Source organism: Hetaerina americana, unplaced genomic scaffold, assembly GCF_022747635.1.
Source record: "Hetaerina americana unplaced genomic scaffold, ioHetAmer1.1.p SCAF_9, whole genome shotgun sequence".
NCBI classification, from domain to species: Eukaryota; Metazoa; Arthropoda; class Insecta; order Odonata; family Calopterygidae; genus Hetaerina; species Hetaerina americana.
Genome location: NW_027287538.1, coordinates 62,073,829 through 62,100,242, shown reverse-complemented (window position 1 = coordinate 62,100,242; position 26,414 = coordinate 62,073,829). Strand labels below are relative to the sequence as shown.

Here is a 26,414-nt window from a genome sequence, read left to right as displayed (position 1 = left end):
CGCATGGGTGATCCAAATAGGAAAAAATATCATTGATTCCCCCAGCAGAGCTCAGGGGGTTAATAGAAAGTACAAGCCCTTCCACCACAGCAAAGTCATCCATAGGGAGAGAAAAATCATGTACATACCCAAAACATTTCACAATAGTATACACAGTAATTAAAGTTGCTGTGAAATCTTGGCTTTGATTCATTTCACCTTTACTTGTATTGAATCTGCCAGCAAAATAATTTGATGATATAATTATACTGAAAGACTGACAAACCTTAAGGTAATCTTCTTGCAAGAGCTGTACTAGGAGCACAAGAGCATTCTCCCGAAGGGTTGTGTCAGAAGCATGCAAGCAGGCTGACATTCTGGGCAGCAGAGGATCCACCAATTGAGCAAAACTGCAAAACAAAGTTTCAAACATCTATTCACATAAAATGCACCCAATCTACCAAGTGAATTATGATGAGATTTCATGTGTGATCATGAGAACCTTTTACTCATGCATTACCATAGAAAACCTAGCACCTATCTTAAATGAGTATTTTGATTTGATCACCATAGCAAAATGTGCTTTGCTGGCAAAATGTCCTTCATCGTGAAAATCATGCAGAAGGTAATTAAGAATATCATCGAAAAATAATAATGCAAGAGCTATGAAAATTATGAGCAATCTTTTTTTAGCTATGATAGAGTGAGATTGTCTGTTGATTAAATGCCAGCAAAAATTAATTGCTATGAAACTTATGGCAAGGAGAAGAAATTTAAAAATGTCGCAACTATTTTGACAATAGAAAACAACTGAAAATTGAAAAAATATATGTAAAAATAATGATATTTAACTACTAATATCCTAATAACACCTAACAAATATATAGATGCAGTTATGATCCATTTATTTTTTTAAGAGTCTATTTATTCCATGGCAATTCAATTATTTCCATAACTTTAATTCTTGACAAACGCAGTGCACAAGCTTATTTTCACAAATGCCACACGAATAATTGAGTTCAAATTAAATTACTACAATTTTATTTGTTCTTAACCCAGCAGTATTCATGCGGAGTATGCTAGCCACCCTAGCTATATTTTTTTGCTACACTTTTAAGTTACTTTTACCTAATATGCTGTATTTTTTTCAGGAGTAGAATTTTCAAAATAATTTTCCTAAATATGTTTACTATTCTGGCATTATTCTTTGAATTTGAATGACTTTTCTAACACTAATTCGTGAAGGGTGTCTAACATGCCCTAAAAAAACTCCAAGGTTAGGATATTTTCCATGATTACTGCAATGAGTACTTGCATGGAGTAAGCAGCACATCCCAGTCTTTTGGTAATAAATTTACAAAATCAAATTTACTTCAAGTACAATGTTTACTCCACATCTTGATGTACTAAAGATTATTAATATCTTTTATATAAAATCCTTTCAGCCAGAAATGTCTACAGTTATTAAGTCATAATTTCAATTAATTATTAAGTAAAAAAGATTTTTTTTCTTTTTGATGGACTGAAATTCTAAATAATTCTTTATGCATGCTTATAATAATATTTTTGATAAGCATTTTTTTCCATTACATTTTTTCCCATACATTTGCAGGCATTTCTTATGAGAATAAAGGAATCTTTAGCATGCATCATTCTGCCATGTAGGAAGAACCCATTATGTGTGACTTTTTTCCTCATCCAACTGACATAACATGAGAATGACCTGCACATGTATATATTATTGTATGCATCTGAAGTTTAATTCTTAATGTAACAAAGAGGGAAAATGTAATAGCACAGTAGAAATAAAGAGCCTTCCAACATTACAAAGGTAGAAACTGGTCAATGAATGAATTTATATTATTATAGCTGACAATCAACAGCTGCCTACAAAATTGTCAAGTGGAAACTAGTGAGCAATAATCTCTCTGCATTAGCAACTCTTTTAGTTTGCTTCTGACACAATAGTGAGTTGTAAAGGAAAATCTGTTTTAAGCATCTTTGAAGTCCTTAAGTGCAATTGCTGTTGAAGAAGTTATTGCTTGTATCATCATCGAGTAGCATCTATCTTTTGCTGACAATTTGTTTAAGCATATATCAACATTGGTGGGAACCCATTGGATTAAAAAAAAATAATTGACACTGCAAATAGAAAATGTAAAGGGGAGGGAAAAAAGGAAGTATATTCTACTTTGGAAATTGTATGACACTTGAGTTAGACATTCTCAAGAAGACAAAATATGTTACCTCAATGTCTGCTTAACACAAGAAAAATATGTTGTCAAATCCACGAGAGACAAAAAAGAACCCAAAATTCTGACATTTTATAATCTTACTAGAGGATTAGGGGCCATTTCTGTTGACAAATGTGTGTCAACTACAGCACTAGCAGAGGCACAAGGAGATAAACATGAGTTATAATGAAAAAGAAACACTTTGTTCCAATCCACCTCTTTATTACAGGTACGACTAGTTTCGACGCTACGGCGTCAATCCTCAGGTACCTAGCGTACCTCTGGTATGTAGCGTCGAAACTAGTCGTACCTGTAATAAAGTGGTGGATTGGAACAAAGTGTTTCTTTTTCATTTATTAAAATGAACTTCCACAAAGTTGAGGCTGAAACTATTGAACTAATGAGTTATAATATTTCTTTTGTTGATCACCACAGGTATAAATGCATTAAGTATACATACGGACATGAATTTGGTATCTAAGACACATCTATGAGAAATTTAGTCAAAACGTCATGTGAACATTCACCTCTTGAAAGTGAATAATGATTTCTCAAAATAGATAAAATATGTTATCCTTTTGTTTTTGTTATCGTTTGTGTTCAATATTTCTAAACCAAATCACCTGAATGCCAAGAAAGTGAATTCCTTGTTCCAAGCATATTTTATACCGATATTCGGGGTCAAAAACTCTATGGACTTAGCCAGTAAGATGGCAGGAGTAATCCTCCCAACAAAGTGCATCCTTATCCCTAGATGTAAGGAATTTATTCACTAGTATTCCTGGTAAAGAACCATTACTGCTAGCGGAAGTCACAATAGTGAGAAAAGGCATATGGTCCCGGTGATTTCAGAGCTGTGTTCATTAATGGAAGTTGGTATGTCTCAGAACTATTTTAAATTCATCAACAAAATTGATCAACAACTGAGTGGGTTGGCCACAGGCTCCCCTTTATCACCATTACGAGTCAAGGTTTTCATGAAATAATCTCAAGGAAGAAGATCCTAAGGCCAATAAAAATAATTACGAAGAACTCCTATACCGGTATTTCGGTCACCAGGTGACCATCAACGGGGAGAAAATCAAATAGGGCACTTGAACTTGGAGGAAGAATGTGCACCAGACACTGTCCAAGGTTTTCATGGACAATTTTGAACAGGAACTATTTTCTTGTGACATGGTAAGGCTTAACTGCATGTTTAAATGCTTCTGCTAAGTGGATGATACTTTTTGTGTGGAGTGGCACTGTGTCAAATTAGGCATTGTCCATCAAAACCTTAGACCAATGGAACCTATCCATTCAGCTGACGACCAAAATAGAGGAGGAAGGCTCTCTCAACTTTCTTGACTTGAAGACTTTGCAGACACGGAGAAGTCTTCAGTTCAGTATCTTCAAGAAGGACATGGCAACTGACCAAACAAAACATACTTCATCCAGACATCTTGTGTCACAGACATACACAGCCTTTCATTTACTCCTTCATAGGCTGTTAGCCATTCCAATGTCAGTAGAAAATCAGGAAAGAGAGCTTTCAATGCGTAAACAAATTGCCATCAGTAATGAATATCCAGTTAATCTGATAAATAAACTGTATAGTAAAAAATTGAACAGAGTAGTCACCAGACAAATCTATGGCAGTTTCAAGGACCAAAAAGTACAATAGAGAAAATTAACATGCCTGGGTAACATTTCCCAAGTTGAGAAGACATTTCCCATAATTCAGGATTGCAATTTGCAATGAACACAAATCACAGAACATGATATGCTTTACCAAAGACAAAGTTGAAAAACTTGACAAAAGTGGAGTACACAAATTGCAGTGTAGGGACTGCCCAGCTATTTATATCGGGCAAACTGGGAGAAAGTTCAAAAAAAGGATTCAGGAACATAAGTATTACTTCAAGAGGAATGATTCATCTTCTCTCTTTACCAAACATCTACTAGAAAACCAATACACCAGTGATTTCAACCCTCATATTCTTCATTTTGAAAGCTAAGGTGCAAGACTAGGGATTCTTGAAATGGGAGATTCTTAATTACAGTAGTGGAAGCAATCGATTTGTGAATGACATGATGTTTTCCCCTCACTCCCCTCTCCTAGGGGCGGCAAAATGCATGACAAACAAAGTTTTATTTTGACATTATTTATCATGGAACAATTCCACAAAGTTACACCAGAAATGATTTATTATATAGTTAATGGAGTCAGGCTTAACTTTGTGCAACCATTCCATATAATAGAAACAAATAATTCTCAGTCATTTTCTGCACTTCGTTTCCTTAAAACATGTGAAATTAGTTATCATACTTGTAGATTGAGATGTAGAAATAAAACTCCAATTTAAAACAAACAATCCTGAACTGAATTATATTAATGGTAAATAAGTCATAAATTACTAGTAATGGAAAAATAAAAAATAAATATAGTGTTGACAAATAAATACATACAAGTATAATACCTGTAAGTTGGGGATGTCAGGGACACCCCTTGTATGATGCCTTAAACATGAAAAAACTACTGCTTGGTTAATCATGACTACAATGAATTTATCAAAGGTGTCACACATTACTTTCTTCCTAAATTTCAGTAGATGATCAAATACTGAAAACTCCATTAAAAAAGTATTAACCCTTTGCACTCGGGTGCTTTTTTCTCGATTGCCTTAGTCTACTCGGGATTCAATTTTTTAAATACCCCAAATTAGCTAAGCGTGGCACTAGAATGAAAAACTGGAGTTTCTTTTCATACAAACTTATTTATTTGGATTTTTGGACATAATTATTGATAACTTTATTGATAAACCATAATTTAAACTCTATAACTTTTCATGGTGTGATATTTTTGGAAGCATTCACCAACATGAAGACCTGGTTTACATTCACACGTCTCACAGATATATATCGTCTCTCTTCTTCCTCCTTTGATTTTTTTGTTAGAGCAAACCGCACAATCTTCATGTTTTTTGTTAGGGTCAGTTGTGAATATATGGAGTTTTCCATCTAAATGTTGCTCTATGTTTGTGGATGGTAATCTAACCCTGGACGTTTGTGTACCATCTCAGGATTCTCCAAAGAGATTGTGTACTAGTTTCCTAACAAATTTCACATGCGAGATCGGTTTTTATTTTTCTTTGTTGGTATTCTTTATAAAATATGAATGAATTTACAACACTGACCTGAAGCCCCCAGAAAAACAATTTACACCACCATTTTAGAGTTTCCCTCATGAAACAGCTGCTTTCTAATTCTTTGGAATACTTATCCATCGTGAGGAGGGGAAAATCATTCAGAATGAGCAACTACTAGCTGGCAAAGCATTCGTCCAAAGGGAAAGCATCTGTTGTAAGAGAACCCTCTGTCATTAGGGAAAACACCTGCGTTATGCTTCTATAAACGTAAGTAAACCTCGGAGACTAAGATAAGGAAGGTTTTTTTACCACAGGAGGATGATGCAACCTCAAAAAAGCACGACTCCAGGAAAAGGCCTAAGGTTTGTGTTTAACTATGAATATAATAGATCATATCTTGGACCCTCCTACTCAAAATTCCTGACTATGCAATAGATAGGAAAAGAGCAGGCAGAATGTTTGATGAGACAGCGGACACTAGGAAGAAAAGGAAACGAAAGAGTCAAAACTAGAAGGCAATGAACTAAGGATCAGCTGACTGAGGTAACTTTACATTCTGGCGATCTTTTTTCAGGCACCGATAATCTCTATAAGACATTGCTTTACATTTAGCTGACTTCAAAATAATAAAAAGCAAACAATACAAATGAAAAAGAACTTACAACACAGTAAATAGATTACAAAAAACATCTGCGTAGGTGGTGGCATCCTTTGGGAGACGGCATTTATGTCGACGACGACATCATGGGTCGATACTATTCATTTATAAAACAAGCGATGCTATTAATTAAGCTTTAAGTTTCCTTTTCCTTTCATGCAGATGATTACAAGAAAAGTTATTGCAAAAATAGACAAAAATCCCAATTCCCCTCGTGGTGAAACTCCGTGTCGAGTGTGGCTCGACATACGAGCTGCTGCCTTGGCTAACCGTGTCGAGTCACACGACATCCGAGTGCAAAAGGTTAAAATAACTTATGACCAATTACTTTGTTTGTTACAACAACAGGAAAACTACTGCCACTGAAAAAGTATGGACTAATTTTATATTTAATATTATTAAATAACATAGGAATCAATCTGATAAAATAAAATACATAATTTTTAAACAATAACATTAGAGGTACCAAACAATCAGATAAAATAAAACTAAAATTAAAGGATGGTTCAGTAAATTCAAAACATAGACATTGATTTTTCAGCAAAAAAGTTTCATAATTTCAATTAAAATTTCCAAACTGAAGAAACTCAATTACAACTAATAAGGTCAAGCAAATTGCAATGATTGTCACAATCACATCTTTATATACTTTATATGCAGTATGTAATGTTTACAATGGGGATGTGTATTGAATGATGTTGAGAAAATGAAATTGATGAGGTAAGAAACAATCATTTCACTTGGCGCACCCAAAATTCTAATTCTACTACTTCTTAGAAACAAAGCACACACCTTCGACACATGTCAGACAGGGCACACATAACGTTGTTCTTCAGGGAAGCCCAAGCAGGGTCGGCAGGGGGTGGGTGGGTGAGTGGAGGTCGCTGAAGGAGGGAGCCCAGGGAGGGGACAATCCGGGCTGCAAGGCGAGCATCCTGGAGGCACAACTTTCCCAGGACTACCACAGCAATGGAGCACAGGTTTGGGGATGGCGTACGCAGTCTCTTCCCAGCCCTCACTGAATCCAAAAGCAATGAACAGCATGCATTAACAATTTACATGAGGCCATTCACGGAGGAAAACACAAAATACCATTCAGGGACCTTCCCCTCAGAACCACATAGTTCCGTACAGTATTAAATTACCTTTTACCTCAGAAATATTTTAAAGAGCAGGTACAGGAGTAGAGAAGAACTTACTGAGGAAATATAATTTAAAAAATGTGATGGCCTAATGAGTTTTAAATCATTACCAATTAAGATAACCCAGGAAACTACTAAAAAAAATATGTTTCCAGCTGCACCAACGACAACTTTACAGCACATATTTATTTTTGATTGAGGTCATGCCTATAATGTTCAACTGTCTTTCTCAAGAAGATGAAGGAGCAACTTTTTAACTACCCTTCAAGGTGAAGATACAGTTAAAACTCCTACTGCTACATAAAGTTTGTTAATTTTACACAATTTAAACCCAGAACCCTCCAGCCACTCTTACTTATTAATTGTCAAATAAACAGCCACTCTTACAATTAATAATCAATACAAAAGGAATTATTAATAACACCATGAGAGCCAATGATTCAGTTTACCAGATTATTACAGACATATTATAAAAGTGATAAAAGATCAGTTTCCAGAAGCCTTTGGTTCAATTTTTGCAGATTCCAAAATTCTGGACACTGAAGTAGAATAATCCTCACATATACGTAATTTTGAAGATGCATTATGCTTACCATTGGGTGGGGGGAAGAGAATCCCCTGGATGGCAGCAAGGGTGGAATTTTTGACCACTTCAGGGCAGACCAGAGCAACATCTGCCATTGTCAGCATACGCTTGATGAGGTTTTCCTCTTCCTGATCTTTGCCCTGAGCTTCCCCTTGCTGTTGTCTTTGAGCAACTCGCCCATGTGCACCCATTCTTCTACTGCTTAGACCACCTCTTGAGTTTAGGGCCGATAAGATGTACTGCTCACATGACTGACAGAAGAAAAATTCAAGCCTCCATACAACCAGAATTCCTATATCATCAAGGGTGGCCAGAGATTAGATATATTTCTGGTTCCAGGTTCTCAAGGGTAAAAATAATAAAGTTTAAAAGATTTCCTGATAACTTTATGAAATTTACTGAAGATCAATGCTTTGCAAAATAGAAAGTCAAATGGCCTTAATGAAATAGAACTATTAACATGGATACCATTGTCTGAGGTGGCCAGGAAAAGTTTCCCCTAACTTTCATTGGCTTGAAGAGAAACCTATCATTGTTTCATACACCCCATTATCAGTTTTATATTCAATGATTTAAATTTTAAAGTACCTTTCACAGGACTTGAGGGAACTTTACCTGTAGGTTTAATGCACAAAAAATTTTTATGTCACTTCAATGCAAAATCATGTAAATTGTTTTTTCAATACTACAAGCAACAAAAATATTAGCCATTAGCGGTATCATAGGGTTACATTGGCAGAAACCAAAAAAAATTTGAAAGGGTTCAAACCTAATAATATTCTCCAAACTGTAATTGACTAATAACATCACTTTTGATTCTATTGTTCATTGACCATTTTTAAATATGGATTATTATTAGCAATGCTCTTCATATACATGGAATATAATCTTTTACTAACTAAATCTTAAGAGCATATTTCAGAAAGTTTTATAATTGTAATAATAACAATTTTGGTTACAAATGATGACATACCATGGACAGACATCATTTCTATGTATTAAGAAATAGATTATGTTAGTAAAGACCAAAATACAATTAACATACAATTTTATGCACTAGTATTATGACTAGTGCCAATTAATTAATGCATAATTTATGGCTAGGTAATAGACTACAATATATATATATATATATATATATATATATATATATATATATATATATATATATATATATATATATATATATATATATATATATATAATTATATATATAAAATTATATATATATAATTATATAGATATAATTATATATATAAAATTATATATATATAATTATATATATATATAAAATTATATATATAAAATTATATATATATATATATATATATATATATATATATATATATATATATATATATGTAAATCTCTCCTTTCTCCTTGGGTAAATTTCATGAAAACTGTCGCTTTCATTACATCATGGTTACCAACCTGAATGAGGCCTGTACCCCATGGAGGAAACTTATTTTGGTCATTATTCCCTTGGTTAGATGCTAAGGAAATATGCCTGGATATGAGGTAGAGGGCATCAATAGAAGGACGTATGACGGAAGGTGGAAAAGAGAACTCGGAGATTCGATCAAGAAGGTGAGATTCCAGCAGCTTGGCATTTTCCTCAGACAGGTCCATGGACACCTTGCCCAGAACACGCATCAGTAGAATGTTCGTACACTCATCAAATACGCTCATGTCTTCAGCCTGCAAATAACATATTGGAAAAACTTATGATTTCCATTTATGCATTACATGAGAATTCCATTCCACTCAATATTTTCATCTTCACCATCTCAAAATTCATGAATTAATGTGTTTACAAGATAGAAAAAGGGATTGTATTGCTGGATACAAAAGCAGAATGTTTTCAAAGAATAACCATTTATTATTTTCTCCCTATTTTGATGAGCCAAAGAAGACTGATATAAAGTTTAATATTTATTATTAGGTGAAGGTAGGTTCTGTGTTATATGGGGAAGAATAGTGGTATAAATAGGGAGAAAGAGTATTACATACATTTTATTTTTATTAATAATTTTGTCATCTGAAAGGTTATCATGGCTACATGCCCTTGAATATTAGGCTGCTGGTATATATCCCCTCCATTCCAATACAAGACTATGCATATGACAGAGGGTATTTGATAATTTTAATAAAATGTCTTTATTGGGGCAAGATTGAGACTACATAGTCCCTTCTTCCACCTAACCCCTCATAATACACATGCATGTATAATTAACAATCATTACAATAAAGAGTCTTGACATTTTTCAGTGATCATAAGAAAATACAACATAACATATATTTTAAAAAGCAATATCAATAATAATAAATAAAGTAAAAGCTACATTGGGAAAAAACAAAACTGAGTAGAGTGTGAAAAGACATAAAAGAGGGTAGGCTGAAAACCAATGCACACGTGTTTGTAGAGCATGAATGAAATGACCTTCAGAAGCGCACCAGGTGGCATGTGGAAGTAACATTTCCCCATTCTAAATCTGCCACATAATACACATCTTCACCTGAAGATGATGCCATGCATTGAAACCAGTCAAGATTAATAAATAAATGTGTAGAAGAAAAGTGCTGCAATTTGTTCTTTATTATTGTTATTAAGGTTTTTCACTCATTTTTTGCATTAAAAATGACAATTTACCAAAGGTGATAGCTTCTTATCATATCTTCATAGGCACGGGTCTGCCTATGAAGATCTGATTGTAAAAAGTTTGTCAGAGAAGTGTGTAGTCAGAAGTTTAGAAATAAAGCCCATTTAGGTAATACTTAATGATAAGTTATTCACTTTATAAGGATATTCAAATATAATTTTGCTTTCAATAATTCACAAGTAAATGATCACATTTATCTGGCAGAAAAAATGGAGTCAATGACCAGTTGGTGAAAAGTTTATTTAACCACAGGTCAAAAGCAATAGGAAGCAAATAAATTCACTCACCAGGGGGTATTCCATGTAAAGATTCATAATGTAGACGGCATCTGGTATGGCTGAATGTTCCGTAACTATTGATAAGAGTATCCATGCTGGATACCGGTTGACCCCCAACAAATTCTGTGATATGGAAGGCCATAAATCTTTTCTGAAGACAGAAAGGAAAGGTTTCTAATGGATTTCTTTCACAAAACTGCATAGATTTTGGCCTAGAGTTACCGTGTCACTAAATTAGAAGCTCAATTACAAAAAATTGGAATGCGTATCTGTTGCTGTGCTATCTCACTTATTGGAATGATAAATTTGTGTGATCTAAGAATCAAGGCAATAAATTGCCAAAAGTAATATTAGCCAATTAAAGCTGCCCAGCACCATCACATCATACTTATGAAAGATGATGCAGAGCTAATTGGGGACATGAAAATTTGGTAAATTGTTATTAAGAAATTTTCAATCATGATAAATGAGCTAAGGCATTTTGCCTTGATATACATTCTTTCCCCATAAATATTATCCATCCAAAAAAGAAAAATTAATTCACATTGCTGAAATTGCAACTCAAATAGTATTCTTGACTTCTTTTCTCCTCACTATCAAATTATTATTTTGTCCCTAATATGCCACAAACTACTGACATTCTTGCAATTTCTCTTATTATATTGGCCCCCTATACAATGTAAAAAATTGGAATTAATTATTTCACAGGCATAAATACATCTACCCAAAATAAGTTTGAACAAAACATGTAGCTTATGAGCCAATCTAAGTTTGCACCATTAAAATTATTTTGAAAATGTAATAGCTTATATAGCTTACAATGAAACTGAGGAAATCATAATTATTCTGCTCTTGATTAACCACTTAATCCCTTCATACAGTTTCTCATCTCTAACTATTATTTATACACAACCTACATTATGTAAAAAAAGACACTTTATCTTCAGAATGTCGCAAATCTATTTCAACTTAGGATATCATTCTGCATCTTACAAAATACTTGTTCCGGGAAGATATGTTTCATTATAAATATCTCACCCTAAAAATTTCTTGTCCTTGGTCCATGCAGAACAAGCTTCAGAAAGGAAAGGCAAGAGTCGAAGGGTCTCCAAACGACGGATTAAAGGCCAGTTTGGATTTGGCAGGCCTACACTAGTAGTTACTCCCAAAATAATAACATTCCACGCATACTGTAATGAGAAAAATCATATAGGTATATAAAGTCCTTGAAGAATGGCATATGGCATCTAAAAATCTAGAAATGAAAGAGCAACAAGACAAACTTTCTGAGATGCCTATGCAATACAGATAACACAGATGAAGGACTCATAATGGTGCAACCAAGGTTAGAAGAACAGCCAGCTGCACTACAGTCTTAATGTCATGCTCCACACATACTCACCTCTAAAGCCTTTTCCTTAACTCTCAGGTCTCGGTCACAGATCTGCGGTAATACTCCACGAAGAAATGACTCTTCTAATTCATCAATGCATTGACTGACATCAGACTCTTGCACATCAAGCAATGGCATACTAATGGTAGTGGTTAAACTTAATAGTGCAGTCTTACGCACCATGGATGATGGATCAAGGCAATGGTGCCTTATCAAAAGGAGGATAGGCCTCAGATAAGATCTAGGACAGGCAGGAATCAGAGAGGTTAAAACCTGGAAGAGATTACAAGAAATTATTTACTAATAATACTCTGGAATTGTGACCCATAATTTTAAAAAATATATTTTCCCAGTTTTTATTTCTGTCAATCTAAGGAACATGTAAAGGCAGGAAACTAAAACATTGATAAATTTTTATTTATGATACATTACCTATATTGTTTTTTCCATACTGAAGAAAATAAACCATGTACAAGGTTTATTCAAAGAAAATTATACAAATTGTTTAGAATTGTGGATTACCAACATCTTTTCTTTCCTGTGGAAAGATCTGACTAGAAATTGAACCCGGTTGGTAAAAACACAAAAGAATCTAAATAAATAGTTTATTATTTGTGATAAGTCCCTAATTCCTTTTTACTAGAAAGCTGTCTTAAGTCATTTGTTTTTGCTGACGCTTCAAAATTTGGGAAAAATGCAACTCAGCATTATCGCTAAATAAATTTCTGAGGTGCAGAGCCACTCGTCTTATTAGGGTGATACTTTGTATGCATAGTACAATACAACAGTTTCCCATTACTTCCACATTGCAATTAGCCTACTCTTCTGGACCAAACACTTCTTTAAGGCTCGCAGTGTATCTGAATACTAAGTACGTAGGGGTTCAAATATTGGCACAAAATAACAGGGTGAGAAAACCTTTTATTGGCTCGTGCCTGTGCAATGGATTACCCTGGTTTTACATGTATATATAAAGGCTTGCTTTGGCACCTTCTTCCAAAAGAAATCCGTCTCATCACAATGAAAAACCTCTTGTGGCAGGTAACCCTCAGAATCTATGAGATACTTGAAGTCACCAATGAAGTTCTCTTTTCCATTTGATATGGAACAGACTTCTTCATCATACTTCACAATACCATGGATGACAGTTTTTTTCAACATCTTTTCAACCAGGCATGGCTTCCCTTATATACTTCTTAGGCTGCTGATGAACCTGGCATCTTTTTAATGAGGTTGACAAAAATTACTTTTTCCTTGTCAAAAATGATAAAATATTTTGTGTTGCATTACATTGCTTTTTGTCTATCAATATGAGAAACAATCTTTTAAAGTTGTTGAGAATATGTAATCACTGTGTACATATTCTTGTCACTCCCTTTGAAGTATCTATCTCCTTAAATTTGTCCTTGCATTTGAGGATAGTGCAAATCTCTGATTAGACTTATACTGATTGTATACGCATGCTAGATTATTTTTCATTTCTACCGTTGTTTATCCTCTTATACCTGTCCTCATGCAGCATTTTCTTTAAGGATATTATCAAAAACATTCTCCAAGGCATCAACACTTAGTTAGCCTTCTCTGAAACCAAACTAAGATTCTCAGGTGCATAATATTATTCAATACCAGAAATGAGTACAAGCTGATATTACATTAAAAATTCAATAATTTTGGAAAAAACACAAATAATGGATAAAGGTCTGTAGTTATAAATTATTATTATTAGGTAATCTACCGGTTAAGTTAGGTTTTTGGATGGACATAATTAGTAAATAAATAATTTGTGACCCCTAGCAAAACACAACATCCTACTCTACATCAGGTCCCTCTTCAGCTCTGAGTACTTTCTTCCTCCCTTCATCCCATCCAACGTCCCTATCCTGTTCCTTCCCTTTCCCTGTTTGCCTAACATTCTCCCCTCAATTACAGTCTTCAACATCCCGCTGCCGGTCAACACCCCCTTCATCCACTTTTCCTGCCTTCACAGGATTTCTCCCAACAAACCCCTCTCTTCGCCCACCATACCAAGTACTTCCTCGTTTGTTTTCTTCTCTGTCCATTTTACCTTCTCCATTCTTCTCCACACCCACATTTCAAAAGCCTCCAGTCTACGTCTATCCTCCTGCTGCAATGACCACTTTTCCGCGCCGTACATAGCTACGCTCCATATCGAAGTTTTTATGAGTCTTTTCTTAACGTCCTTACTCAACGTACCTGTCATCAACTCCCTCCTCCTTGTGAAAGCCTCTTTGCCTAGCGCAATTCTTCTCCTTACGTCCCAACTACTTTGACCGTGTTGGTCCAAAACACTACCGAGATACGTAAACTGTTCTACCTGCTCTAGTTTTTGCCCTCCTATTTTAATATTAAGCTTAGCCTTTTTCTTTCTAGAAAATCGCATAACCTTCGTTTTATTAATATTGATTCTCATCCCATACCGGTCGCACTGAATTTCCAATTAACTAAGCAATGCTTGCAGCCCCTTGGCTGACTGACAAACTAAAGCTTGGTCATCAGCAAACCTAACTGATTTTACGAATTCCCCGCCCACTTTCATTCCTACCTCCAGTTCTTCCCATGCCTCTTTAATCATTTCCTCTGCATACAGGAACAGCAACGGTGATAATGGGCAACCCTGCCTTACACCTCTTCCTAACACTGCCCAACCGGACTCCCCGTTCCCCACTCGCACCTGAGCAGTCTGAGACATGTACAGGTTGCGGATTAGCCTCCTTTCCCTCCAATCTATTCCTATTTTCTGCAATATACTCATTAGTTTTTCCCAGTTCACTCTATCAAACGCTTTTTTGAAATCTACGAAACAGGCAAATACCTCCTGGTTGTGTTCTATATTCCTCTCGATTAATAATCTCATTACTGTAATGGCATCACGCGTCCCTCTCCCCTTCCTAAAACCAAACTGATCATCCCCTAAGTAATCATTTGCCCTACTATCTATCCTTTTGTTTATGATTCTAAGAACAACTTTAGCTGCGTGGGATATCAAACTTATTGTCCTATAGTCCTCACATGATGTAGCCTTTACCTTTTTCGGAATAGGAACTAAAACTGATCTCACAAAGTCTTCCGGCCAGATTCCTTCCTCGTAAATACTACGGATCAGCCCATATAGCCTCTTCCTCCCACATTTTCCTAAGCATTTTAAAAGTTCCGCGGGAATGTTATCCACCCCCACGGCCTTATTTAGTTTCATCTCCCTTAATGCCCTTTCTATCTCATTGTCTAGTATGCCTGGACCTAAGCTATCTTCCTCTACGTCATGTTCCTTTTCTATGTATAACTTTGTGGGTCTAAGTTCTTTACTATACAGTTCTTCTATATATTCCTTCCATCTCTTTTGGATCTTTCCTGCGTCGACTATTACCTTACCCGCCTTATCTCTAACTGCTATCGTTGATCTCCCTTTCTTACTTCCCGATAAATCTTTAACTTTGCTGTACAGCGCACCGATTTCACCCTTCCTCAGCAGACTTTCCATATCCTCGCACTGCGTCTTCCCCCATGCTTCTTTTGCTTTATTTGTTGCCCGCCTCAATTTATTGTTTAATTCTTTTTACTTCATTTTGCCTAATTCTGTATTTACATTCTTCCATTTTCACCGCTCATCCATCTTTGTAATCATCTCATCCGTGATCCATGGTTTCCTAGTCCTTTTAGCGTTAATGGTTCCAATAGTGTATTTTGCGGCTTTAGACAACCCTTTCTTGATACATTCCTATTTTTCTTCGATAGTACTTAGCTCTTAACCATCCTCCATGATTTCCCCTACCGCCTATTTGTATTCCTTCCTTTTCAACCCATTTAATGCTTCTACATTCCATTTTCTAACTCGCCGCCCCTGCCTTATCTTTTTGAAATGGACGCTACATTTCATAACAACTAAATTGTGGTCAGAGTCCGCATCCGCTCCCTCGCACAGCTTCCCGGGAGCGTAGTAAAAAATACAACCTTTATAATCAATTTTGTGCTCTACAACTACTTTAGAGGCTCAGTTTACCCAGGAATGTACCTTGTTGCAAACATTTATTTACATGATGCCAGATATTCATCAATAAAGTTAATGAGAGACTTGATAAAGTTGTTTGATGCTTCAAATATATATTTACTTTCAGATGATTCCAAGTGCTCCGCCATATTTAAAATCTGAGATGAGATAACTTCGGTTCAAAAAAAATATTCTTTGTTCAACTCATATTGTGAATCAATTCCTGAAAAGGAACACTATCTGAGGTGATGGTATCAACCACTTCCTGTGTTGAGGTCCTATAATATTGAAATGAGTCACTAGCTGTAATTGAGTCACTCATGATATCCTCCCTGTCCTTTACCTCAGAGCTGATTATTTTACAAGCAGTTTTACATTTGCAGTTAAACATTAATTAGATCAGGATTTACATTTAGTTTCACCAATGCCATGGCATACTCATACCTATTCCTCAAATTAAGATATGCTCATTTAGCCTCAGCAGCAACTTTTAAATGCTTTGTAAAGGCAAATTACCTCATTTTTCATATTTTATAGATCCACTGAGTATCAACAAAATCTACCTAACCCGTAGACTACCATTTATTATAGAATGGATACTATCATACACCAACAATAACATATGGCCAGCAATAATTACCTGCAGTGCATAACGTCTCACACCTGCTCTGTTGTCTGACATCCTCTCGAACAGCTCTGTGATCAATACCTCACCCTCAGTCAATGGGTCCTCTGAATTTGCATCTTCCTAAAAAAAATGCAAAAATGTAAATAATTAATTGATGAAATTACATATAAAATCTTTTAAATTACTTACAACACAGAAACTCGAAACAATACATGTGACAGAAGCAAAAAACAGATGAACGAATACACATTGGCGAGTGCTTTTTATTTTATTTGATATTGTAGCATTTGCATCCATGATTACAAACATTTACATATAACCATATACGATGTCGAATAAACAGACACACAAGCTATTTATCAAGCAATATTCTATATTACTGCAGAATACTTTATGGAAAATATGTTTCATTATTAAACACAATAAAAATGCACTAACCTCCTACAAAAAATTATATTAAATGATGTGCTGAAGTGGATTCCATGGCATTTGGCTAAACTTTATGGAACTTAATGATAACTTGTGAAAAATAAAACTGTAAATTGCAAAGCATTTTATTGAAAACGACCGGTTTCATCAAGCAGTAGACATCATCAGATACCAAGTCAAAATTTTGCACCTGATCATGTCTACAGTTCAATGAGACTGGTCATTTTAAATACAAAGGCGATTCGAAAAGTAAGGTCCCCTATTTTTTTTCATGAAAAATCAAATTTATTCTCAACTTTTCGTATATCATTGGAAAGGTTGAGCAATTAAGATATATATGTGCATGGTCGCCTTGACGATCAATCACTTTTTGCATCTTTGTCAGCAGCTTTTAAAAACCGGCGTCGTACCTTTCTCCCGCCGCGTTGCAAAGCCAACTGACGACTGCTTCTCCGATATAAATTCATCGCCATTTAGTGGAAGTGTACAGTGAGAAGTGTATGGACATATAAAATGTGCAGAAGTGGTGTAGGGAGAATGTCCATGATGAGCAGTGGTCGGGGCGGCCGAGTTTGCCAGAATCAACGGCAGTTCCAATTGTCGAGATGGTGCGCAATAACCAGAGAATTACCCTTCATGAGATAAAGGAAGGCCTTAATGAAGAGAGTGGCTCCTTCTACATGTAGAATATTGTGCCGGAGGTCCTTGGTTAAAACAAGGTGTCTTGTCAAAGGAGTGCGTTTGCATCATGACAATGAACGTCCTTACGTGTCACATCAAACGACCACCCTACTCAATGAATTCAGCTGGGATATCATCGACCACCCTCCTTACAGTCCGGACGTTGCCCCCAGCGACTACCACTTGTTTCCCGCCCTCAAAAAACACCTTGGGGGACAAAAATTCAAGTCAGACGAGGAAGTGCAAGAACCAGTTGTCAGTTGGCTTCATGACGTGGTGGGAGAAAGGTACAACGCCGATATGAAAAAGCTGCTTACAAGGATGCAAAGTGATTGATCGTCAAGGCAACTATGTAGAAAAATAGCTAAATGCTCAGCCTTTCCTATGATGTACACAAAGTTGAGAATAAATTTGATTTTTCATGAAAAAAAATAGGAGACCTTACTTTTCGAATCGCCCTCGTATATTCACAGGAACTTTCAAGATGCAAAGAATTGTGGGTGATGCCACAATGGTAATTTCTAATGGAGTCATCTGCTAAAATGCATTAAAATGCAGAATGTCACAGGTATTTGTAGTTGTGCTCATAGCACTACAGTCCATGAATTTAAAGTAAACTTTTTAAACACAAAGACAAATTCCAAGAACTAAGGGAGATGTCAAACTCTGTTAAAAGTTAATGTCATGGCTTCTCCCTCAAATGCATACTTGTAACATTGTATAGCCAGTATTTAGTCATAACATTTTATTCCTTTTAAGTCCGTGAAATTTCAGAGAGTATGAGGATGTAGCTTAGCTTACTAGGGCACTGGCCATAGGAATCTGGGTTTGAATCCCCGTCAAGACGAATGATTTTTACACTTTGGAACTTCCAAGATTTAATTTTTTTGCAATTTATATGCTTAAGTGCTTTAAGTCATTCCAAACGTGAATTATACTAGTTGGCATTCCGAACACATTTAAATGATTCAGTCCTGCAAATGTTGCACACTCTTTAATGATGCATACACTTGGTTTCAATGAATACAAAGACTACCTCCTGTTCACAGTGGCAATTAAATTTGAAGTTTTCACTTTTATAATTTAGTTCTATAGAACTTCAGTACCATTAGTGAAAAATCTCCTCTTCCTTATCAACCCTGACCCCCTCGTGTCTTCCCTCAGCCACTGCACCAATACGATTGGCTCGGGTGGTCCCTCCTCTCAATTTTACTACTTACAAATGCCCCTCATGTGGAACTGGGAGCCATACTGTACAAGATAAGTCCATTGTAAACTGTCCTCCATTATAACCATGACCAGCAAAGAGAAACTTCATTGAAGAAATGGAAAAGATTGCCTTGTGAAATTTGGCCTAGAAAGAGCTTTTTTCATAAGAGCCCACTTTCTTTTTTAATAAGTGATTTCCAAAATGAAATTTAAAGAGAATCTTTACTTACAGGGGCAAAATACTTTCACCACTATTATTATTTGAAAGATAAGGTCTGCTTGGTGATAAGTTAAGGGAACACCCCTCTGATGAGGAATCAATAATTTTAAAAACTTCAGCATCAAACTGGACACAGTATGAGATTAAACTGAATTGAAATAATTTAATTCTTAGCATGATTATTCATTTAAGTCATACCTCCAACACACTAATTTAGCTAGTAGCTTTTAGGGGAGGCAACCAACAGCTGAGGTCAGGGATGCATGGGAATGGAGGAAGGGTGGAGAGATACCCAGCCTTGGCTCTAGCCTACTATCAACGAAATACACCATAGGGTTTAACAGCTCACAGGAGGGACCCATAAGTAATGGGAAATGGGCTGCAGTGGGAAGCAAGAGTGGGGGGAAGCCTTTGTTCGGCCGGTCGTACGTCAGGCTCATGGCACCTGCGTCAGTATGTGCAGCACCGTCGCTGTGACTGGATCGGTCCATCCGTGAGAGCTGTTCCAGTGAAACAACTTTTTTCATTTAGGCGAAAAACGTGACGGCGGATTATCAAGAGCAACACGCTGCAGTGAAATTTTTGTTTCCTGTAGGAGAAATCGGCGGCGGAAACTATTGTAATGCCCAAGGCTGCTTATGGGGAAGCTGCCCTAAGCAAAACCAGAGTCTACGAGTGGTTTACACATTTTAAAAATGGTGAAATGTCAATTGAAGACCAACCCCGTTCAGGCTGCCCTTCAACATCAAGAACTGACAAAAACATCGACAAAATCAATGCCCTCATTAATGAACACCATCACAGAACTATTGATCAACTCTGTGAGATGTCTGGAGTGTCATAGAGTTCAATTCAGAGGATTCTAGAGCAGATCTTTGGCACACAGGTGACTGGTTCTTCCATCATGATAACGCGCCAGCTCATTTCTTACCCATGCTCCAAAAACAAAACTCTCCAATGTGACATGCAACATGATAACCAGGAAATTTTTGCTTGTGTCAAATGTGGAACCTCACAGAGTGAAATTTGTGATGAAACAAGCAAATAAATTTGAATAAAAATTTTCAATAAATAATAAATCATTTAGAAAAGATATTTTTTGGTGAATCATGTCATAATTGCTCATCTAGTCCCTACTTTCTGAGGTCACCTGTGCTACTACTCTTTTGAACAGCTTCTTGATGACCTCTAAGGCAGAGGGTAGTGTGCAGCATTCAGAGAGAGCATTCAAGGCACGGCCACACACAGTGGGTGAGATGTCCCGAAACCGAGCACACAATGCTTGGATAATTTTGGGCAGGGCTTCCTCCAGCTGCTTCCTGTGAAGGGTGAATTTTTCAAAATTTGGACATTAGATGCAATTCTTAGATGGGAATATCCTTAAAATGCTGCCACAATAAACATTTAATATTTCATGACCATGGTTTCGATGGTGCACATTATTATCAGGTAATACACATCAACATTTTTTCAACTTATATAGTCCGGCTCCAAGAGGGGAGTGAGGGAGAGGAGAGGGGGTAAGGTAGGGGGAGTAAGGGAGAGGGGGTAAGTTGAGTTTAGGTGCATCAACCTATTAGTGGTCTAAGGGATGGGGAGTGTATGTATTGGAAGGTTACTGGCTAAAATTTGTGAAAGTTTATATTAATTAAATGATCATTAAATAAAGAACACAATGTAACACTCCACCATTCTTAGAAATAGAGGCGGAAACAAAACAAACATATTATGTTCTACATTTAATTAGCAGGGGTGTTTGTCGACAAAGGTTTGACCCTTATTAAGGGACAGTCAATGATCATCACTATCTTCGTGGGGGTGGGGTAGGTGCGGAAAAATATTAGTCTTTTAAGAATTTTAGGAGGGGGGAATGGGAGAGGTATAATGTTTCATTGACCACCTCAAACCTGTCAGACTGAAGGGATTGCCTAATCTCCAACTCCTCCAAAGCATTCAACCTCGGTCCTTCCATTTCAGTGTGAAGAATGTCTGCTGTGAAGTCACTGGTATGATTTTTATCTAAGAGGTGCTTGGCAAATTGGGATCTGTTGTCTCATTAATACATACCCTCCCCGTTGTTTCAATCAATGCATACCCGCCCCAAGACCACTAAGAGGTTGCTGCACCTAAACTCAACTTACTGCTCTCCCTTACTCCCCATACCTTACCCCCCCCCCTCCTCTCCCTTCCTCCCCTCTTGGAGCCAGACTATATAAGTAGAAAAAATGTTGATGTATATTACCTGAAGATGATGCGCAGCATCGAAACCATGGTGAAATATTTAATGTTTATTGTGGGAGTGTAAAGTTTCCTTTTTTACCCTCATAATGAAGGAATTCCACAAAGTTAAACCTGAAACTGTTATTCTTAAAATGCTGGTTGAATAGTGTGTACATAGCTCTGGTTTCGACATCTAGTAATCTAGTCACATCATAACTTACAATTTATCCCAAGAGTATGCGATGGGAGGGAGCACGGTAAGGTTAACAGCCATAAATTGTAGAGTTGTGGAAAGGCAATCAAAACAACCTTTGGATTGATTGCTAGTAGATGGGAAATTTACAGGGCTTTTTAACAACATAATTGTTAGGAGAAAAGATGACAACAAGGGATAAGTTTCATAACTATTAGCAATATATCCACCTATGTTGAGTTTTTTAGTTTTCTCATTACATTCCAAAATTATTCCGTGAAATGATGAGCATTAGCATATAACATCTGTCTTTCTCCTTAATTTATAGAGGAAATATACCCTTCCTGCATGCATATGCATAGTTTATTTTTAAATTGCCCTTGGTATCAAGAATAAATTTTAGAGTTCTGCCCCATTCTAGAAGTTCTTGTGCCACCTGTTCTGTTTTGAGCAATTAAGTTCGGATTGGGTGATCTCTAAAAGGTGGCAGTTCAGCGGGTAGTGCACTCCGCTTCTGACCAGAGATCTCAAATTAGATTCTAATTGACGTACTTATTTGTACACCCCTCAGCTTCACCCAAACTGTGCCTTTTCGGGAGCCATATATTCCTGGATAAGTGAAGGTGGCCAAAAGGGAAGGAAACAATCCCCCCTACCCTGATGAATGTACTTAACAAGTCATTGGGATTAGAATTTGGTGACCTCTACACTGACCTTTGGCTTCAATACTGTGGTTTAAAGTGATCTTTGGATCCTGAACACTATGGCTACAATGACTTCATTAAAGAATAAATTTGGCTCCTTACATTTACGGGCAGTAATTTTAATATAATTTGTGGGTATAAACTGCTCATCATAGTTTCACACATAATAGAACAATAAACGTAATCTTAAGGCAATTATTTTAATTTATCAATAAAAATTGACTTGAGAAACCCAGAAGGTCATAATTTAATGTACATGAAAGTCATAAGGGCGCAATCATTCCTGGTTGAAATATTATGAAAGTAAGTTCTTATTTTAAATCATATTAAGTAAAAAAACTTGGTGCTTGTAATTACTCTCCTATGGTTATCAGTAGAAGTGTCATTTGCAAAGACATTTCACACAGTATTAAAACTATTGATAAGAATTTATTAACCTGAGACTTCAATATCTAATGATTCACCAGAGAAATGGATGCAAAACATATTCAGAGAGGCAATGAAATTTTGAAGATTGCAATAGAGGGTAGAATGTTGGGCAAATGAGGTATAAGTAGAAAAACAATATGCATTTTGGATATAAGGAAGGGAAGCAGAAAGGATTTGCCATCAGAGAATGATTTACTGAGATGAATTTCTTGGTGTTTATTTAATGCCAAGTTCATTCATTGAGCCTTAGATATATAGCAGCATTATGTATTGATTCCACCTAAAGTATATATTGGAGTTCCTTGTTTGCATGTCTAGGTGCATGACTATAAGCTGCAGCGTATGACACAAGCCACATTGTCATTATTGTAACCAAAAGGTAAAACTGAAATGTGCAAACAAGAATATTTTCCTATTTTATTACAGGTTTGCTTTTTTATACTTAAAACCTTAAATTAAGTTGACACTTAGCTTTATTTCATTGTTTCACATATATTAAATTTAGTTTCAAATGGAATGAAAAATAGTTCATTTAACCAGTATCTATGCTTCCTTAGAGAAACTCAGTTGAACGAAGATGATCCTGTTAAGAATGCAACGAATGTCATATCCTGACTAGGTATTTATGATGATCTCACATTGTATTAAAAGCATTAGGAAACTTTTTTGAATTCATTATTTCCTTAGAAGTGAGGGGCTTGCTTCTTTTTGAAGCTCTGGATTTTTAAAGCCATAAAGTATCTTTTATTACTTTTAAGATTGTTATCATCCTGGAAACCTCCCTTTTACTATCATCAATTTCAACATCACAATGGAGAAGGGGGCTTCCCTATTCACCAATCATTTTTCCATGATTACTAAATTTTAATGGAAAAGATAAAACTCTCCAACGAGTGAGAATCATTCATTGTGTTTGGCATTAGCACCATTGACCATGACTGAAAGCTTGAGATTTAATTAATGCCAAATATGGATGAATTAAGAGGATTACATGCAGCAGACTGTGTGGGTGATTGAGGCAGTAGGCCAATAAAGCTGCTCAGAGGTCCTAGGTGTTGACAAGGACTAACCAGAATGCTTGTTTAAAAATGTGATACCACTGTATTCATTTGCTGATATTGATTTAGACAATATGAAGCAAGTGACTGCAATGTAGCAATTAACTTAATTAAGCTGAGATCATGTAGAAACTAGGGAAAGAGGTCTTCACTATTATTCATGAACTCAGAACTGTTAAGTTCTCATCTAATTACAATAACTGCCATAATTTCTTCTGTTTTTAGCTTATTGTTTTCATAGTTCATAATTAATTCAACTGAAAGAAAGCTTTATCCTTGATATGAAATACTATGCACCCTCTTAAACAAGAAGCACTTATTTAAAAAATCACATTAACCAGTGAATAGCTTACATTGTCCCAGATTTGAGCAGCATCTGTCCAAGAACCTCCATGCTCATCAAGCGATGATTGTTGCGATCCGATCGAGAGAAGAGGATGATCCAATCAAGAACAGGATCAATGCATGTCATATCCATCATCAATTCCAATATTGTTGAAGCCACCATTCGACGAATATCCACAGTCATTCTAACAGCAGCAGCACACAAATGGCGCACAAGAGTGGTGATAGTGCTTTCAAAATGTCCCTCTTCCTTGGCATTTGGAAATATTATTTCCCTGACAAAAACTTTCATGTTATTTCTTATTGTTGTGCGCTCTTTGGAAGTTCCATCCCCACCCCATGCCAAAGCTGGCAACACATTGTCCAAGACTAATTCAACACAGGGTGTATTCCCATCCTGCAATCTGCCTTTAGCCAATGTCTGTAGAGCCACATAAGCGTTCTTGGTCAAGCAGAACAATGCACGTTCGAGAGTCCTACAAACATGAAGTACAAATATTTCATAATAGGTGCCAAGTCTGAAGTGCTCCGAAAAATATTCACCAGCTACTATGACTAAATAAACCGGACATGAACAAACAATGACTATTAAGTCTATAATCATGAATTTTAGACTGAAAAGAGGAAACGTATTGCATTAATTGAAAATGGTTTATAAGCTGAACTAAGTTTTATGAAAATTAATAAAAGACATAGTCAAGAGATGGGAGGATTATTTACTATTAAAGATATTTGGCAGAACCACACAAAAATGAATCGAAGGTCATTGACACCAAATTACTCTATGAGCATATACAACCTCTTTCACATGCTGAGAAAACATTTGGAAAATATTATGACAGATAATGAAATGTTTTTTTATACTCTATAACGATTGTAACATGTCAGTGAGAGTTTCAGCATTTATATTCCATTCCTGTCGCTCAATTTGAGTTCGATTAATATGAATAAAATATCAACAATAGAAACCTTGACTGGGAATAAAAAAACTTACCCAGCAGCATAGTTGTTACGCACCTCGCTATCTGCTGAATTAATGTGTGTTGATTTACAATCTACCAGAGTCAAAGATGCTACAATTTGTACGGTTGTCTCAAAAGTGTCCGCTTTGTCTTTCAATGAATAGCATTTAAGGAGACTCAACAGGTCTCTCAGGGAGTCGTTAAGCGCTGCGGCTAGTCCAAGTTTCTGTCCGTAAAATAAAGAGCTGTCTGTATCATCTTCGTAAGTTTCTTCTTGCTGGCGTTTCTTTACTTTGGATGATGATTCGTCCCGAAGTAGTGATGACATCTTGAAGGGTTCTAGGGCAGCCTCAAACAATAGTCTCCTAAATACTTTGTATGCGGAACTCCCAGGTATCGAGAGCAAGACAAAATAAAGACCAGAGGCTTTTATAGCCGTGGTTCTATTGTCTATATCGGCATTTTCCTTCCCACCTTGCCTCAAAAAATAATAAATTAAAGGCAACAATCTTTTTACGCGAGGGCCTAAAATGTCCCATACTGTCTCGAAATTCCTTAGATCCTTCCTAAAATCTTCAATTTTTTGGTCAATATTATCACCCTCAAAAAAGTCCTCGGGTAGGTCATCAACGGTTATAAATTCATTTTCCCACACAGCATCAACCCAGTCATCTTCTAACAAATCCAATTTCAAAACGGAAACATAATAATCCACATCCATCTCCGAGGGAAAGGATTATCTTTGACTGGCCTCAAAGATCTTTCCCCAGGGTGGGAAAATTTTACATAAACGGAGAAATGTTCGTTCAGTTTGAAGTTATTTCACTGATAATTGCTTCACTGTGCTCTTGAAAGAAAGACCTGTTTCATACTTTACCCTTCCGATCATTTATATTCGTAAAACTAAAAAAAATACATTCAAATAATAAACACGAGCTCAATAAACGCATGGTTTGATACATTGATTTGGCTTGATGTTCAAATTCGCTGCCACAACATGGCGAGGAGTAATGTTTACATTGACAATTTCACCGGTTTAAGAAAAAACCTTCCGCGAACTTCCGCTCAGATGTATCGAAAATACAACTGTTAACCCACCCCCTCTCGCAACATTAAATAAAAGCGAAGGCAATATTCCAATCGAAGTGAAAAAAGCAAAATGTATTTACGGAACGGTTGGTATTCTTTAAACAGCAAGCTCGAATATAGTTTGCTTGATGAAGGATAGGGTGCGAAAGCGGAGTTTCGTATAAGGATAGCGGGAAATACAAG

The 26,414-nt window shown here is 36.2% G+C and overlaps 1 protein-coding gene across 1 annotated transcript in view; it reads right to left on the bottom strand.

Moving 5' to 3' along the window:
- LOC139698752 (condensin-2 complex subunit D3-like) overlaps positions 1–26,264 on the bottom strand; it is a 32,300-nt gene extending 6,036 nt beyond the window's left edge. Inside the window, exons 1-11 of the mRNA XM_071597658.1 lie at positions 25,175–26,264; positions 24,189–24,656; positions 20,382–20,550; positions 16,705–16,812; positions 12,068–12,331; positions 11,704–11,855; positions 10,675–10,816; positions 9,159–9,425; positions 7,735–7,978; positions 6,792–7,017; positions 266–389 (exon numbers count right to left, since the gene is read on the bottom strand). Coding sequence (XP_071453759.1) covers positions 266–389; positions 6,792–7,017; positions 7,735–7,978; positions 9,159–9,425; positions 10,675–10,816; positions 11,704–11,855; positions 12,068–12,331; positions 16,705–16,812; positions 20,382–20,550; positions 24,189–24,656; positions 25,175–25,863 — 2,853 coding nt within the window. The 5' untranslated portion in view covers positions 25,864–26,264. The remainder of the gene's footprint in view (positions 1–265; positions 390–6,791; positions 7,018–7,734; positions 7,979–9,158; positions 9,426–10,674; positions 10,817–11,703; positions 11,856–12,067; positions 12,332–16,704; positions 16,813–20,381; positions 20,551–24,188; positions 24,657–25,174) is intronic.
- Between the last annotated feature and the right edge of the window lie 150 nt (positions 26,265–26,414).